General features: G+C 51.7%; 4 protein-coding genes across 4 annotated transcripts; 1 reads left to right on the top strand and 3 right to left on the bottom strand.

Moving 5' to 3' along the window:
* Positions 1 to 1,001: 1,001 nt before the first annotated feature.
* BBA_06846 (chitin synthase D) lies at positions 1,002 to 2,927 on the bottom strand (the record flags this gene model as incomplete). Its single annotated transcript, XM_008601943.1, has 1 exon — positions 1,002 to 2,927. The coding sequence occupies one exon, from the start codon at positions 2,925 to 2,927 to the stop codon at positions 1,002 to 1,004; it is 1,926 nt and encodes a 641-aa protein (XP_008600165.1).
* Positions 2,928 to 4,006: 1,079 nt separating this feature from the next.
* Positions 4,007 to 7,696, bottom strand: BBA_06845 (MIF4G domain-containing protein; the record flags this gene model as incomplete). The annotated part of the gene is made up of 5 exons (XM_008601942.1): positions 4,007 to 4,037; positions 4,090 to 4,189; positions 4,243 to 4,381; positions 4,431 to 5,489; positions 5,543 to 7,696. 5 exons carry the CDS (start codon positions 7,694 to 7,696, stop codon positions 4,007 to 4,009), a joined length of 3,483 nt encoding a protein of 1,160 aa, XP_008600164.1.
* A 2,046-nt stretch (positions 7,697 to 9,742) lies between these two features.
* On the top strand, positions 9,743 to 12,480 carry BBA_06844 (Nitrate reductase; the record flags this gene model as incomplete). Its single annotated transcript, XM_008601941.1, has 2 exons — positions 9,743 to 11,519; positions 11,573 to 12,480. The coding sequence occupies 2 exons, from the start codon at positions 9,743 to 9,745 to the stop codon at positions 12,478 to 12,480; spliced, it is 2,685 nt and encodes an 894-aa protein (XP_008600163.1).
* Positions 12,481 to 13,093: 613 nt separating this feature from the next.
* BBA_06843 (DEAD/DEAH box helicase) lies at positions 13,094 to 16,577 on the bottom strand (the record flags this gene model as incomplete). Its single annotated transcript, XM_008601940.1, has 2 exons — positions 13,094 to 15,057; positions 15,110 to 16,577. 2 exons carry the CDS (start codon positions 16,575 to 16,577, stop codon positions 13,094 to 13,096), a joined length of 3,432 nt encoding a protein of 1,143 aa, XP_008600162.1.
* Positions 16,578 to 16,896: the final 319 nt, after the last annotated feature.

Here is a 16,896-nt window from a genome sequence, read left to right as displayed (position 1 = left end):
CAGCAGTTCTGACAGTAATTATACCTGCCTACGTGCCTTCCTAGCTAGATGCATGCACTGAACTGACGCCTTTTTTTTATATTTTCTTTTAGGCTTACCAGTTGACGGACGCTACCTAGGCAGCAGCCACTGCAGGGGTCGCCCGCCGCCACAGCGCCTGGGCAAAACAGCAAGTTTGGCCAATCGTTTCTTTTCTTTTAGCGGCGGGCGGCGGGCGGTCAAGTTGATGCCTCACAGCAGAGATGGAGAAAGAAAATTACAGCGAGGAAAGGTACCTCTTGCACTAGCGCGGGGCTCTTTCCTCCTAGGTAGCTTCGCTACTGCAATTTGCCCGCGCCGGTACGCGGTCTCGGGTGCCCCGCCATCATGGCCACATGTACACGTCCTCGGGTGCCCGCCAAGACAGGTAAAGCATCTAGTAGAAGCTGGAAGAATTTTCCAGAGCAGTCTCTGGATAGGCAGCTTCCCAGCCAACTAGATTGGCCTGACCAACCAACTAACTTGCTGTACCTAGCTGCCCGTCTGCTTAGCCAGGGTCGCTCCATACCTGGGTAGGTACAGATGGCTGCTGGACTGTAACAGACGGTCGAATTATGTACCAAGTATTCTTCGAAGCCACCATCTACCCGCTGGTCACCCACCACCCACCATAGCTTCATTCGTCACTCAACCTCCACGCTCATGACAACACATACAACCTCCCATCGACTCAACCAACCTTTTCAATAGTTATCACAGCTCACTCTTGCCCAACACCTCCCCGCCATGATCCATCCCACAAGCCGCCCCCCTCCCTCTTCTGCCCTGCCCGGTTGCCCCGCCGTCCACCCATGGGCCATCCACCCCGAACTCTCCTCACTTATACCCGGCTGACCTATAAGCTGCCTGCCAAGACAACGCCTCGTCCAATATCAACAACATTCTTTTTGACACATGACTTATAAATTTCATCATCATAATACCTTGCTAGCAATTTCTCTTGTAAATGACCAAAGCTCCAGCTAATTTGCTTCGCCCTCACCGCGACGACCCAGTTCCTCCCCCGCCGCTACCTCTTCCGCGCTCTCCTCCCTCGTGACCCGCCTCGCTTCCTTTGCCCGTTGTGCTGCTATGTATTTCCTCTTATCCTCCTCGCTCATAAAACTCTCCATGAACTGACTCTGCAGCACATTGTTTCTCCCTTGCGGCACTTCACCCTCAGACAACATGCTTTCCACAGAATCACGCGCCTCGTGCATCGCCCATTGAGGTAGCACTGATTCTCCCCCAGCCACCAGGGAATCATTGACGTGCTCAAATGTACCTTCTTTGGTCCGCTGTCTCGCTGAGAATAGACCATCCACCTTGTCCGGAGGCCGAACAGTGCTCCTTGTCCTTCCAAGCCCCTGCTGTTGACCTGCCGAAACTCCGGGAGACTGCAAGAGCCTTGCCTGTCTCGCCGGAATAAATGTTTCTGGAACAACATTCAACTCATCCCCCTGCTCTTCTGCCTTCTCTGCTGCTTCTCGCGCTGTCGTCGTTCCATCTGCTGCCGCAGCATCTGCTCTTGGCCCTCCCCACGTCCTCTGCCCAGCTGTAAAAATCCCATATACGGTGTAATACCAATTGAAGAATGGGTTCAAAATGAACATGAGCGGGTAGAGCCACGCCTTAAAGCGCCGAAGTTTTAGGCCAAAGTAGAGCATCAAGGCCCAGTTTAGGCCCAGAGACACCGCAATGAATCCCACCGGCAGGTCGTGAATCGTCGCCGTTGTAGACAATAGTGCGATGACCATGATGAAAAACAGCAGTGACGTCGTCCGAATCGTATTTTGCATGAACCGAACTAACACGAGAATTGGATATCGCTTCCATAATCTCCAATCTGTCAGCATGCACACCTCGTTCGTCATAAACCCCAAGAACCATCGACGCCGTTGCTTAACGAGTGATCGATATGTCTGTACGGCTTCCGTTTTGCAAAATGCAGACGTGCACATTTGAATCTGATACTTCTTCTTGGCTCCAATCATAAACAGATGCGTAAGCCATCTATCTTCCCCCAAGTGACATTTGGCAAAGTCAAACAAGTCCTCGCACTGTTCTGCCTTGTCAGCAAAGTAGTACTTTGCCATTCGTCGGAATGCTGACAGCCGAAGCATCGTTAAAGCTCCGGGAAGGCACGTCACTGAGCCACACCCGGACTCTACTGTCCTCTCAAACAGCTGCCCGTGTATGTACTCGATATCTTGTAGCAGGGTGATTATGCTGTGCTTCTTTGTCGTCGAGGTGATGACACCAGTCATTGCCAGCATGTCCTTGGTGTTGCCTGGACTAAGCTCCATGTCGTAGACGAAGTTCTGCAGGCACACTCGATCAAGGATACAATCAGAGTCGATGAAGAGAATGAATAAATTGTCGTTGCGCTTCAAGTAGCGCTCATAGACCTTGTCAATCAATCGAAATGTCATTTTCTGACAGTGCCGTTTGCCTCCATGAGGAAACCGCGAAACAGTCACTCTTGACGACTTATACATGACGTCGATGCTGCGCGGATAAGAGCCCCTTGATTCTGGTACACCGAGCTTTGCGATCGTGTTCAAGTACAGTTCGTCTTGCTGATCGCCGTCAAACGACAAGAAGACGTGAATGCACGCTGCCGGATAATCGCAGTCCACTACCGAATTGATTGCAGTAACGAGGACATCTGGCTCTTCTCGGTAACAGGGCATAACGATGACCACTTTTGGAGCCGTGACATCGTCTAGCACCAGTTTTATTCGCTTCGTTCGGCCGAGTTGGTTCGTCACGAGTTGGTAGATGCAAAAGAGCCATGGCACCGTCAAGAGGATCGCAAAGCTCCAAAATGCAAACGACTGCAGGGCCATGGCTGCTCTTTCCGGCCAGTATCGGGTTATCTGCTTTGGCAGTGGAAGCGTCACGACCATGACAGGCAAGAATACTAATCTGCGACGCGGTTAGCAGGCACAGCACAAGGATCACGATGCGCGAAACCTGCCTCATCAACACAAAGGCGAGCCCCACGACGATGCAGAGCACATTGATGGACCAATGCTCTGCCTTTTTAAACGCCTTGAAAATGCAATACATGAATGCTGACAGCCAGAGAAACCACTCCAACAGCGCCATCAGCATGACCACGCCGACCACTGACGTATAAACAATCTAGCCAAGCAGATTAGTTGGTATTTATCCCATCTGCAAATTTCTTGTTATTTTTTGTTTCTCATCCATGCGTCTACTCACGTCCTTGATCGGCCATGCCGCAGATGTTGAAGCCATAGGTAGCAAAGGTTGAGCGCCCAGACGAATAATCTTGCAAGAGGTTCGCCGTCCTCTGTTCACATGGGCGACGTCCTTGCAACCGCCATTTATCAACGTCAGTTGACAAAGGAGATATGTTACCAAGGCATTCTTCAGCCCAAGCTTCGCCGTGACACCGCCTCATGCAGTCGGCCGTGTACCGCTTGGGTTTGTGCCACCTCTACTCCGTACCCAACGCCCGACGAATGGCAGGGGCCACCTGCTGTTTGCTGTTGCTATTTTGGCGGTCCCAGGTTTCACAGCTTCGTATAAAAACTCGGTTCTTTGTTCAGCGCGCGCCAACGCAGCGTCAATATACTTGTTTTAATCTCTTATATCGATTGTGGCTTCAAAATAGGCTTCTTAGATACGTGGCAGACACCATTTGCAGATAACGCTGATATATGAATAGCTATGCACTTGTCTCGATGTCATTGGCGAACATGATTGATCGGCACCAGTGTACAGGGAAAAAAAGGGTTTTTTAGCAGAAATGTGCCCTGTGAGAAGGGCGGCGATTCCCACCAGCGCCATGCCTGCAATCTCGGCATCACCAAGTGCCGACGCGCTCCCGTGCCATTTTAGCAATCCTAGCGGCGTCTTTTTGTAATCACAGCGGCCACGACGCGGCTGCAGGCAATGTGTTTACGCTTGACCCGGATTGTATCTGCTGATATTCACTACAGCGACTCTTGCGGGCACGTTATTGCCGCATGCGATTTGATCCCGGAAAGCTGTTTGCGGTAGTATAGCTTTGATTTGCTTCGCGATCGGTCTCTGTCCTACCAGTCCACATCGCTAAGCTGCAGTTTTCGAACTCTCTGACCTCGGTCCTTGCCAGAACGCTCGACTCGATTGTGGTAAAACGTCGTTTGCTTCTCGCCACCTACACATTTGTTAGTTTCCGCCATGGTCAAGTGAGAGTCGGTTCAAGCTTACCGTCTTGGTCATCACTTTGCTGCAAATCATAATTCAGGACCAAGCTCTTGATGCGCTGCTGTTCTTCCCGCTCGGCTTGCTGCGATGTTCTCATAGCCAGTGCAAAGGCAGAGTCAGACGGCAATTCAACCGTCCGCGTCTACGAAATAATTAGCATGCGCAGGTTGTAGTGGTTTACATGCTCGTACCTGTTGGCGATTACCCTTCTTTGTCAAGAGAGAGAATGCCATCTTGTTTGCTGGGGCAGCAGAGCTTTCCGGTATTGGCGGCCCTTCGCCGGCACCCAACTCTCGAGCCTTGGGGCGAACAGGAAGGGGGACATCGAATTGCTGCTTGCGCTCAAATTTTCGCGATTCCAGGCTCTCCGCCATCATCTTGGCATATTCCCGTTCGAAATCAGCCTCGTCTTCTGGATCGATCGCCTCCTCCTGTCTCGTGACAACAATAGCCTCGTCATAATCTTGACTATCAGCATCCGAATCTTCAACTAGTTCGTTCATATCTTCCTCCTCCTCTGAGAGACTATCGTCATCTTCATCTACATCTGCGTCACCCTCAATCTCGTCCAAATCGCCATGCTCATCGTCAGACGAAGCGCCACTAGTCGCATCGTCGGCGTCGGCATCATTTGCCTTGTCTGCGCCGCTGGACTTCTGATCCAGGGCCACGGCCTCTTGGAAGGCCTTTGTGGCTTCCTCAAGATTCGCAGCAAATTTCCATTGAGGACGAGTCAAACCAAAAGTATCTTGCACGATAAAGTCAATGTCCATCGGAAGTGCAACCTTTGTGTGGACATAGTACTGAAAGAAGGAAAGGAAGAAATCCAGCTTCTTGCCTGCAGCGCCGCGATTGAAAAACACACCACACGTTTCCAGCATTGTCGAGATGAGTCGTATGCGGAAAAAGTCATCCGGCGGGTCAAAGGAATTGTACCGTCCGGGCACAGGAGCGCCACCATAGCCGAATGTGAGAATCTTGTACATGGCATCGAAGATGACGGGGTGCTCCAACATGCGATAGTTGTAGAGCTCGCTCAGATACTTGACTTCGGCCACCCTGCGCTGAAATGTTCTAAAGTCATTCTGCTCAAGGCCAAACGTAATGGACTCAATGACATTATCTATTACCTTGACAACAAAAGCAGGGTGATAGCGATAGAGCGCGCTCAAAAGGATGGCGAGCAAATGCACGTTGCCGTACTTAACTTTGCCAGGCTTGGAGAACACTTTCTCTAACATGGCAACAACCTATGAATTTGGTCAATGGCATGTTTTCACGTCTTTGAGATGGTTCAACTTACGTCGCTTTCCTCCCAATGCAAGCGCCTGATCTGCTTCAAGATTTTGCTATAATTTCGTTTTGTCATGTCGTTATAGACTAGCTTTCGAATAAAAAGCTCCATTGGTGTTCGCTCTTTCTGTTCAATAGCAGGACGCTCTGGTGGATCAACATAGTAAACAGCGTTGTCGATGAGCATTCGTTCCGGTTGACCAATATGTTGAACCGACTTTTTGCGCTGCAGCGTTTCCAAGAAGCTCACCATTCGTGGGGCAGTGTCGGGTGTCTTGAGTAGATATCGACCACAATTCTCCAAGAGATTGCAGAGAATCTCAATGTTCATTCGGGAAAAGTCATCTAGGCTGACTTTGAGACAATGAAAGACTACATGCTCCGGCACCACGCCGAATTTGGTGAGCTCAGCAAGATAGCGGATATTGCCAAGGCGGACCTGACCGAGAAAATCCTTTTCCTTCCGGCGCTGCAAACTGCGAAACTCGGCATCCAAGTATTCAACAAGACCCTTGGGAACATCTGGCATGTAACGACCCAATGTAGCGACGAGGCGGGACCAGGAGGGAAGCAGGTCTCCTCTACCCTTCGGTACTTCAGTCAGGGCTTTCACAAGCCGATTGCGAGAGGCTTTGGAGTTGAGATAGCAAAAATCGATTGCCATCTGATCGATAGTTTCTTTACCTGTCAAGTCCGGCAGTCGTGCCAGCAGCGCGTCAACCTGTGCACCGATTGTCTTGTTTGCAATGGCCATGGACTGATCCTCGGCAGGATCGGCAGCAACTGTAGCTTCGGCATCATCCGTCTTCCTGCCAACTTGATCTTCACCATCCGTCTTTTTCTTTTTGCCGTCTTCCAGCAGCATGGATGGAACTTTGCCCTTCAAGTCGACCAAGTTTTCATAGAAGCGCCTCTCTTCATCATCGTCCCAGATTCCCAGCCCATCGGCAGGAGAGCGGAGATACTCTCCCGTCTTCACAAGGCCGATACCAGCACCGGAGGCGTTGAGTGGGTCGTACGAGTCTTTCAGATCAGGCATCTCAGCCCCAATGGCGTCGGCAATGACCTGAGCGTTTGAGACGAGACGGTCTTGGGTCTTGACCTGTTTTTCGTAGTTTGCTTGCCGGTCTTCGAAGACCTCGCCACTCTTGACATATGCCTCTGCATTTCGGCGAGCTTGCGAGTGTATAGACTTTTGGTCTCGAACAATGTGATTCTTGACGTCGTCGAAATACTTGATGAGGATTTTTTTGAACTTTTCTGATACTTCTGGCGAAGTAAAAGGCTGATCAACTACATTGTCTTCGGTTTCTGTGGCAGATAGTACAGGCTCTGCTGCGGCGCCGTCTTCTTCAATAGTTTTTCTGCCATCAGCATTGACAGGCTTGACACCAAGGACGTCCCAGCTGAAGGCCTTGACAAAGATGACAAGCAAAGGAAGGTTGACGTGCTCGCGATCATAGCCAAGGAGATCTTTGAGAACTTCTAATGGAAATGGCTCGGCATAAGTGTTGTTCTTTGCGCTTGCGCGGGGCTTTATTTCGGCGGTTTTCGAAGCTACAGCTTTTGTCGCCTCGTCGGGTTTTACGGCATCGTCCAAGGTTCGTAAGACACCAAGCAGCCATAGCTCGGTGACGACTCGCAGCAGTGCCCTTTGTCTAGTAAGACGCTCCTTTTCCTCCTTTTCGCGGACCTCCTGAGGGAGAGCCTTGAGCGCACTTTTCTCGGGCGTAGCCATGCCACGGCCTAGAAGCCAGCTGAGGTGCTCTGTGAACTCGGCAGGACCGAAACGCTGGTGCAGAGCACTGGCAATCTCGGCACCGGCATCGACCTCGCCCGGAGTTTTGAGCTTGCAGAGTCCCTCATAAAAGGCGGATATGATCTCGGAGAGGTACTTGTGCAGGCTGAGAGTGCGAATTTCCTGAAGAAAGGTGCTCAGAGTAGCAGAAGTGATTGCGGTACGAAGTCGTTTAATAAAGGCAGTGTTTTTCTTGAGAGAAGAGTCGAGAGAGCTGTTGACTTGAAAGAGATTGGTTTCGCCAGCCCAAACACGCTCGTTTGTAGCGCGAAGTTCGCCTGCGCCAGGGTTAGCTGGCATCCGGACAGAATAGATGGAGTTCCGAAAGTTGCCAGAAGGGAACGTACGCTTTCTTGCGCGATCCATCGGGGACCGCGGCTTGAATCAGTGGTATTAACAGCAGAAAGGTAGTAAGTGGCTACATCCGGACGCTGGGTGCGCTAGGGGATAAGCTGCGCCGACAAAGGGTGCAGCGACCGGGCAAGGATCGTCGGCATCGGTGCGTGCAAAGAGGCAAGGCTGGGCAGCAGCCAGCAGAAGCGCAATAACGGGCGAGACGTCGGTGATGTTTGAATATCAAGGTCAAGATGGCGTTTACGTTTTACGTGCGGCTAGACTGTGATTGCATGTGGATGGATAATTCTGGAGTGGGTTTTCTGGAGGGGAGACGCCCGTGTTGGTTTAGCGTCTTCGCGAGCTTGTGGCGCACAGGCAAGATGGGCGGGCAGGTAGGATGTCAGTGAATGAGAGATACTGCAGCCACTGGAAGGTGCATGTATGTTTTGTTGTGGTGAAGCAGCGCAGCAGGTGCTCTGGCATGGTGACCTTTTTCTCCAATTTTCTGTTATGATTATTTTGGAGTGTCCAATATCCAGGTATCAGTCTGATATCACTACCACCAGGAAACACGCTGACTCTATTAGTTAGGTAAAAGTCTAGGTAGGTAGCGCAAGTTTCTCCAAATTGCCTTCCTTCACCGAACGGCTGGAACCCACTGGAGCAAGGAATCGGATCAACGTTGGCGCGGTCGTTTTTCCAAATAGCCCTGCTGATAATTTATTTAGGTGCCGGATGCAGTAAGTAGTTACGTACCTACTGCCCACGTCGCAGAGCCGCAAGTTCGCAACTACCTATTTGCTATGGCACTCCCATGCCGGCTACCCGTTTGTCATTGATCCATCTCCGACAACCGAAAATCTGGATTCGCTTTACCTTCAAGTATCTCAGGACTCTTCACTCCCTGAAGCAGCTAGAGCACCCGTAACACAAAGACTTACTTTTTCCAAATTTTTGGCACGCCAAAAGCCCCCCTTGGCACCCTCCCGCCCCGGAAATGCACCCCAGAGTCGTACCCCGGAGATGCTCAATCCATACGACCTACGCACGATAAGGGGGGGAGGGCCTCAGCGCTCCCAGCCCAGTCAATCTTTGACTAGCCCGTGCTTGACTTTGTTTCGTAGCGGCTTCATCGCCAATCGCCGCCGGCTATTTTCAAATCCGAAAACTTGCCCTCACGCCGTCATCACTCCGCCGGCTCCGAGACCTCCATCACTGCGTCGATGCCGTCTTTCCGAAGGTTGAACCAGCCTGGTTGCCTGGCTACCTGACTACGCAGCTACAAATTACTAGCTTGATATTTCTGCGCTGTATGTACACCGCAACCAGTTGATGCTGCGGGACTGAAAAGAAGCATCTCGGCCATGTAGTCAAGACGTGCGTGGGCGGACAAGGAGTTTCACAACTCTGGCAAGATAAATCGACGCAACTTCATAGGAAGTCGCCGCCAGTGATAGCATGATCGGCAAACGCCAATCTTGCCCTGTGCCAGATAACGGGTGTGGCTATCGTGTGTGGTGCGGGTTGATAACTAAGTTTATCGCAGATAGGCTTTGAAGACAAGTCTATGGGGTGAGCGCCACAAAGATACGACCTACGGTACTTCCCATCAACTACCAATCGCCAGCTCGATAAAACAAGCAACAGACCCTCCGCGGAAATCCTCGAAAACTTTTAGACCAAAGCCTCAAGTATGCTGGCCGCCGCCGCTTTGTGATGCAGATTCGCTCAGCCCTCACAAGGCCCTGGCCCACCTGCGGCAAAGAATGTGCCGTATTGAGTTGCAGCGTGTCTTGGATTTATATGCCCGCCATTGCCGCAGTTGCAATTCTATGGATAGTAGGAAGCCTGTTTTGCAAGTCAGCTTTACTAGTTGCGGAAAGTCGGCCTCGCTACCGCCAGGGAAGCACTACTTCAAGACTGAGGCCTGTGTACTCGAACACTTCGCCCGTCCCATTGCAAGAGGAGTTGACTTATGCCGCTCATGTGCCTGGGAAATTCTGCCGTTGATCATCTTGGAAGTTGAAAACACCCTTTGTCATCTAATCGATTTAGTATATACACCTGTGTGCCAAGATGGCAGTCAAAAGCCAACTCGGTGTAACTTACACCACAAATACCTTTCCTCCTAGCCCACCTCGGACTGTCGGAAATTCTCATGCTGGTAGCGACGACGAACGAGACGAAGTCGATGCTACACCAACGACTCCTCCAGTAGAGAAGCTTGGCCAGCTTCTGAAGCCCTACTCTCTTCCACCCGCAAACACTCCTACCCATGTTCTCCCAGAAGACCTGAAAACACCAGACCACCGCGTTCACCGGGATCCCAGGCTAATACGGCTCACGGGTGTTCATCCCTTCAATGTCGAGCCGCCCCTGACAGACTTATACGATGAGGGCTTTCTGAACAGCGAGAACCTGCATTACGTTCGCAACCATGGCCCAGTACCTCACTGCCCCGACGATGAATCCCTGAATTGGACATTTACTGTTGATGGACTTGTGGAAAAGCCTTTCACAATTACTGTCCGCGACTTGATTCAGAAGTATGACCAGTTCACATACCCTGTTACGCTGGTGTGTGCTGGTAATCGTCGAAAGGAACAAAATGTGGTTCGCAAGTCCAAGGGCTTCTCTTGGGGAGCCGCTGGGCTCTCAACTGCTCTGTGGACTGGTGTGCCGATTGGTGCTCTTCTGAGAATGGCCAAGCCCAAACGAGCTGCGAAATATGTATGCTTTGAGGGAGCAGACAAGCTGCCTAACGGGTACTATGGCACATCTGTCAAGCTCAACTGGTGCATGGATGAGAACCGAGGCATCATGGTCGCCCACAAGATGAACGGCCAGTCGTTGCATCCAGACCATGGTAAACCTGTACGTATTATCATCCCTGGGCAGATTGGCGGGCGCAGTGTCAAATGGCTCAAGAAAATCACAATCACATCCGAGCCCAGTGATAACTGGTACCACATCTACGACAACCGTGTCCTTCCCACCACAATATCGCCCGACGCTAGTGCAAACTTGCCAGACGTCTGGAAAGATGAGAAATACGCCATCTACGATCTGAATGCCAACAGTGCCATCTGTTACCCCCGACACGACGAGCGGCTCGTTTTGGCAACTGCTCCAGATACGTACAAGGTTCGGGGTTACGCTTATGGCGGCGGCGGGAAACGAATCACTCGGCTCGAAGTTACCTTGAATAAAGGTAAATCATGGCTGTTAGCAGGCATCCGCTATCCCGAGGATGACTACCGTCGCGCCCCCGACGGCGACTTGCTGTACGGCGGCAGCACTGACATGTGGTGGCGCGAGACGTGCTTTTGCTGGTGCTTTTGGGAAATCGACATTCCTGTCGCCGACCTCGGCGCCGCCGACGACATCATGATCCGCGCCATGGACGAGGGCATGATGGTGCAGCCGCGCGACATGTACTGGAGCGTGCTCGGCATGATGAACAATCCATGGTTCCGCGTCGTGATCCACAAGGAAGACGGCGCGCTCCGCTTCGAGCATCCTACCCAGCCGGCGCTGATGCCCGGTGGGTGGATGGAGCGCGTCAAAGCCGGCGGCGGCAACCTCACCAACGGCTTTTGGGGCGAGAAGACGGCAGCGGAGGAGGAGCAGGTGCTAGCAGAGCCGGAAAAGGAGATTTGCATGACGAATCCAAAAGTGGACCGCATCATCTCTCTGGAGGAGCTCAAGGCGCACGAGGGAGAGACGGAGCCTTGGTTCGTGGTCAATGGGCATGTGTATGATGGCACGCCGTACCTGGACGATCACCCAGGTGGCGCGACATCCATCATCAACGCCGCAGCCCAAGATGCAACTGAAGAATTTATGACAATCCGTACGTTCCCATCTTCTCTAAATTCACATGCAAGAAGACTAACACACATTCAGATAGTGAAAATGCCAAGGCCATGATGCCGCAGTATCACATTGGCACTCTCAATGATGCAGCCCGCAAAGCTCTCGAAGGCAGTGCCGAGGAGAGCCCAGCAAGCGACCCAACACGCGCTGTATTTCTTCAACCAAAATACTGGAGCAAGGCTATCCTCGAGACCAAGACGGATGTTTCCTCTGACAGCAAAATATTCTCCTTCCGTCTCGACCACGCGGCCCAGTCCATCGGTCTCCCGACAGGCCAGCACCTTCTCGTGCGCCTCCGAGATCCGGCCACGCGCGAAGCTGTCATCCGTGCGTACACGCCCTTATCAGAGACACATGCCAAGGGCCAGCTCGACATCCTCATCAAAATTTACCGAGATGTCCCCGGCCAGCCCGGCGGCAAGATGACGCAGGCGCTCGACTCGATCCCCCTCGGCCACTTTGTGGATATCAAAGGCCCGGTTGGCAAGTTTGAGTACCTCGGCAAGGGACACTGCACCGTGTCCGGGACGTCGAGGCACGTGCGCCGCTTCGTCATGATTTGCGCAGGGTCCGGCGTCACGCCCATCTTTCAGGTGCTGCGGGCCGTGACGTGCGACGCGCAAGACGGGACGGAATGTCTGGTGCTGGACGGGAACCGCTGCGAGAAGGACATTCTCTGCAGGGAGGAGCTGGACGCCATGGTGGCCAGGGCGCCGGCGAGGACGACGCTGCTGCACAAGCTCTCCCGGCCAGACGCGTCGTGGTGCGGCCTGCGAGGGCGCATGGATAAAGAGTATCTGGAGGAGCACATTGGAGGCTTTAGGAAGTCGGATGGTCGTGAAATGGTGCTGGTGTGTGGTCCAGCAGCGCTCGAGGAGACTGTAAGGAGTGTTCTCGTGGAAATGGCATGGAAGCCTGAAGACATGCTCTTCTTTTAGCAAGGCACACAATAAAAAATGGAAAAAAGTTTTTAGCGACTTGCAATAAGGGTTACCCTGTCAGGCACGAGTTTGTACATGAAACGTCTTGTACTTTGATCCTGCTTTGCATTCCTAACACCAGAAGTAGTTTTCTAGCCTTGACTTTGCCCAAGGGCAAGCTACTTGTACCAATCGACTCTGTGTCTTGTTTTAAAATAGTTCTAGGGACTTGACGTCTGAATTTCCGTCCTTGACGCCTGTCAAAGGGTAGTAGAGTACGGAAAGCGTGCCCTCGAGGTAGTTGTTCTTTTGGTCCTGCAGAAACTTGCCCACCATCAGGATGAACAGGATGAGCATGACAATGACCGGGATTCACAACCTTATCCAATACATCATCATTATCCCCTCTTCCTTGACAATGGGTAGCAATACCAGTCCGTCCGGACCATTTCTTATCATTATATTGTCAGTTTGACAGACACCAGCCATCGTATTATCATCAAGTCACCACAAAATACTGGTCAACATGCGCTCTTTGCTATATTACCAACTATGTAGTTCGGCACGCTCAGCGAGGCATGCACTTCAACCGTCCAAGCAGCAGCACCGATCCGTAACTCGCGACACGACTTTACTCCCGTTGAAAGCCACCCATATGCCGCTCATCATTCTCTTTCCACTTTCTCTCTTGTTCTTGATGCAAAGTCTCGTCTTTATTGTTCTTGCGTCGTCTCATGGGCACCGGCTTGGCCACAATAACGGTTTCTACGCCTGCGGGGACCAGCTCTTGGCCCTGTCCCAGAGCGTCCACGTCAATTTCGATGCCGAGCAGGGCCTGGAGAATCACGCGCGAGCCCGCTTTACTCATGACCTCGCCCGAGTCCTTGCACAGTTCCGACGCAACGCACTCGATGCAGCCATGGAGACAAGGGCACGACTCGACGCGCTGCAAAGCAAGTTGCAGCAAGTGATCAATGTGCTCAAAAGCCTTGGTGCTAATCCCTGAGCCATTGGCACCACCCTTGGCATCGTAAAATGTCAACCGCCCGGGTCGCTTGCGTACCGTCTCCTCCTTGGCAAATTCCTTGAGCGCGACCTTGCACTCGGTTCGCACATCTTCGGGGGCGCTGATGACAAAGGTCGGCAGTAGGCTCATCACACAGTGCTGCGCAGCGTGGATGGAAGCGGCCGCATTAATTCGGTGGCTGTTCAGAATGTCCAGTGCGGATTTGGGAATGTCGAGCCACATTCCCTTGCTGTATCGAATGATTGGAGGATTGTCCACGTGAACGGCATCGAGAACTCGCCCTTTCGAGTCTACCTTGAAAAATCCAAACACTTTTTGAAAGATCTTGATGGTACCATGATACGCCAAAATCCCAGATGAGCCAATGTCACGGATCGCCTCCGTTTCGACGGGGTCGATGTCGGTGTAATCGCGCTGAGATGTAAGCCAGTCCACCTTGACTCGTTCCACTTTGGCCATTCGTTTGTCAGGCGAAAAGTCACGGACGAGATACGTCTGACCTTGATGAAGAAATATTCCGCCGTCGTAGATTGTGAATGTTGCGCGGGATGCCTCCAGTTCTTCCAAAACAACGTTTCTGCCATGCGTAATGTCGATTACGGCAAAATGTTCATCTTCAGTGTCGCGAAGTGCCACATACTTGGAGGGTTTTGGTCGGAAACGATCATGACAATGATAGTAGCCCATGTCATCTGCGATAAGTCGTTCCTCGCAAATTTCAGGCAGATCCTGACCAAAATATTTGGTATCATATTCCGGTCGAATCGGCATTTCGAAAGCCGCACACTGTATGTGTCCTTCGCGCACGAGCATGTTATCCAGATCGAGCTGTAGCTCTGCTGTAGGCTTGGAGAAGATCTCCTCTGGATTTTGCATATAGTGTTGGTCGGTAGCAAAACTGCCACCCAGCAATATGGAAAGCGAGTCTTTATTTCTGCGCCCTGCGCGTCCGCTTTGCTGGCGCAGGTTGGCAATGGTATATGGGAAGCCCCACGTCAAGACACAGTCCAGCGTTCCGATGTCAATGCCAAGTTCCAGTGCTGTTGTTGACACAATCCCCAATAGTCGCCCCGCAAACATCTCTGATTCGATTTTGCGTCGATCCTCTGCTGTGTATCCTCCTCGATACCCCATGACCAAGCCTATGCAGTCGCTTCGGCCTCTGTTCTCTAGCTCTTGTCGTATAGCGTTTACTAGCACTTCACATTGGTTGCGAACCCGGCAAAAGGCAATAATGCGGACGCCCCTGAGGAGCAGCTCGCAAAACAATCGGGCGCATTCAAATTTTGCACTGCCTCTGCCACTTGCAGGATCGCCAGGGTCTTTGTACGGCGTGTTCCAACAAATGAACTCTTTTCTGCCAGAGGGGGATCCATCAAAGTCGACGAGCTTGACATTGTCGATGCCAAAGAGGGCCTTGAAGTGTTGCGCTGGATTTGCAACAGTAGCAGAACACGAGATAAACTGAACACTTCTGTTTCCAATCGCCGCACATATGCGTCTTAAACGACGCATCACAAAAGCGACATGCGACCCAAACTGTCCATTATAGTAATGCAATTCATCAACTAGTCGCAGTCAGTATTACCTCTATAGCAAATTGCGCTGCTGTTTACTTACCAACAACATATTTCAAGTTCTTGAGAAAGGTCCTCCACTTCTCCTCTTGTGGCAAGATTGTGATATGCATCATGTCAGGGTTAGTGAAAATGATTCTTGCTTGCTCACGAATGGCATTCCTCGTGTTGAACGGCGTGTCACCATCAAAAGTCTCCACGACAGTACCCTCAAGGCCGGGCATATACGCCATCATTTCTTTCAGACTGCGCCGCTGATCCTGCGCCAGAGCCTTCGTGGGAAAGATGTACATAGCTCGCGACTCAAAGTCCTGCTCCAAAGCGTGTAACACTGGTAACTGGTAAATGAGTGACTTGCCAGAACTCGTCGACGTTGCGACAACAACATTCTTGCCCTCGTGTAGCGCATTTAGCGCTTCGGCCTGGTGGGCGTAGAAAGAGGAGATACCTTTGGCGTTGTATATAGCATTGACGAGATTCTGTGTCAGCAGGAATTCCAGGTCCCCTTTCACAGGGTCCTGCGGATCAAAAACCCTGTGGCCATCTGGCACAATTTGGCCAGTATACCATGAGCTTTCTCGAATCTCCTTCACAATTTCGGGTATCGATTTGCGTTCCTTTGGGATGGTGGCAGGGATTGTGCTGACAACGACGCCACCATCATCGTCCTTCTCGCTGGGTTTCGGCACATATAACTCGGCCAAGCCCTCCAACGCCAGGCAAGGATCAATTTTCTCGCTTTCGCAATTTTCCAAAAAGGTATTGATTGCGCTCGTAAAGCGCTGGTTTCGACGCTCAATGAGCTTCGTCATCTGGCCCTGGCCAAAGACTGGCATCTGCAGCTTCTCGTCCCGCAATCTTCGCTGCGGATTCGTAGGCTCACCAGTCTTCTTGTCTGGGACTTGTCTTTTGAGATCGCCGTCGATGAACTCAAAAAACAGAACCTCATAGTCATCGGAGGTGGCGGTGGCGGCGTCTGTCCAGCCGCCGACAGATGCGTCAGAGGCGAATTCTTGCGCTTTTCTGTTACCGAAAAGCTTGAAAGAGTCGGCCTTGCGATCTGATGCCTTGACTTCTAGCTCGAGAGTAGATTTGTCCACATAGCTAAAGTTGATTCCTTCGGGACGCACTGCAACGATTTTTGCCACTTCTTCTATCGATAGCTTGCGCTTAAGGTGAGATTCCACTGCCGGCCGAATGGCTTCGAATGTTGTAGCAAAATGTTTTCTCGTAGAGCAAAAGGTGAACACCAGGTTTAGAGCCCGATGAGTCTGGTCTAGCGACACAAAAAGCGCTGGCCATGGGGGTGAACTTTCATCTTTCTTTTGTCCCTTTTTGGCTCGTCCCCGAGGCTTGCTTTCCGCTGATGTGTTTTTCGGGTCCGATTTTGCAGTGGAATCGCTATGAGCCAAGCTAGAGTCGCTTTGTTCGGGATCCAAAGTCTCTCCAACGGACAGCCTTTTGCGTTTAGCTCCCGCCGCCGCCGATGAAGGAGCAACATGATCAGACATAATTGGTTCAAAGGCTAATGAGCAGCGGCCACGATTTCACCATAATTCGCTGATTGATGGAGTGGTAAGGTTTTCCATGCTGCCTCGCTACGGGTGATGTTGCAGGAAGTGGCGGTGCGCGTGCGTTCATAGCCAAACGGTTCACGTCGTTGGCGCCAAATCACGTGTAGGCCCGTGACGGCTCGTTGACCGCATCACCAACGTAGAATAGCACACCTTCATAATTCGCAAATGACTTTCAAAGTTTGCATATTCATTGCAGTTCAAGGCTCTAGAATTTAAGAGATAGAATAATGTACAACAAATTCACCCGCCTTTA

The sequence above is a fragment of the Beauveria bassiana genome (assembly GCF_000280675.1).
Source record: "Beauveria bassiana ARSEF 2860 unplaced genomic scaffold BBA_S00021, whole genome shotgun sequence".
NCBI lineage: Eukaryota > Fungi > Ascomycota > Sordariomycetes > Hypocreales > Cordycipitaceae > Beauveria > Beauveria bassiana.
Note: the sequence above shows the minus strand (reverse complement) of the source record. Positions and strands in the feature narration are given on the sequence as shown.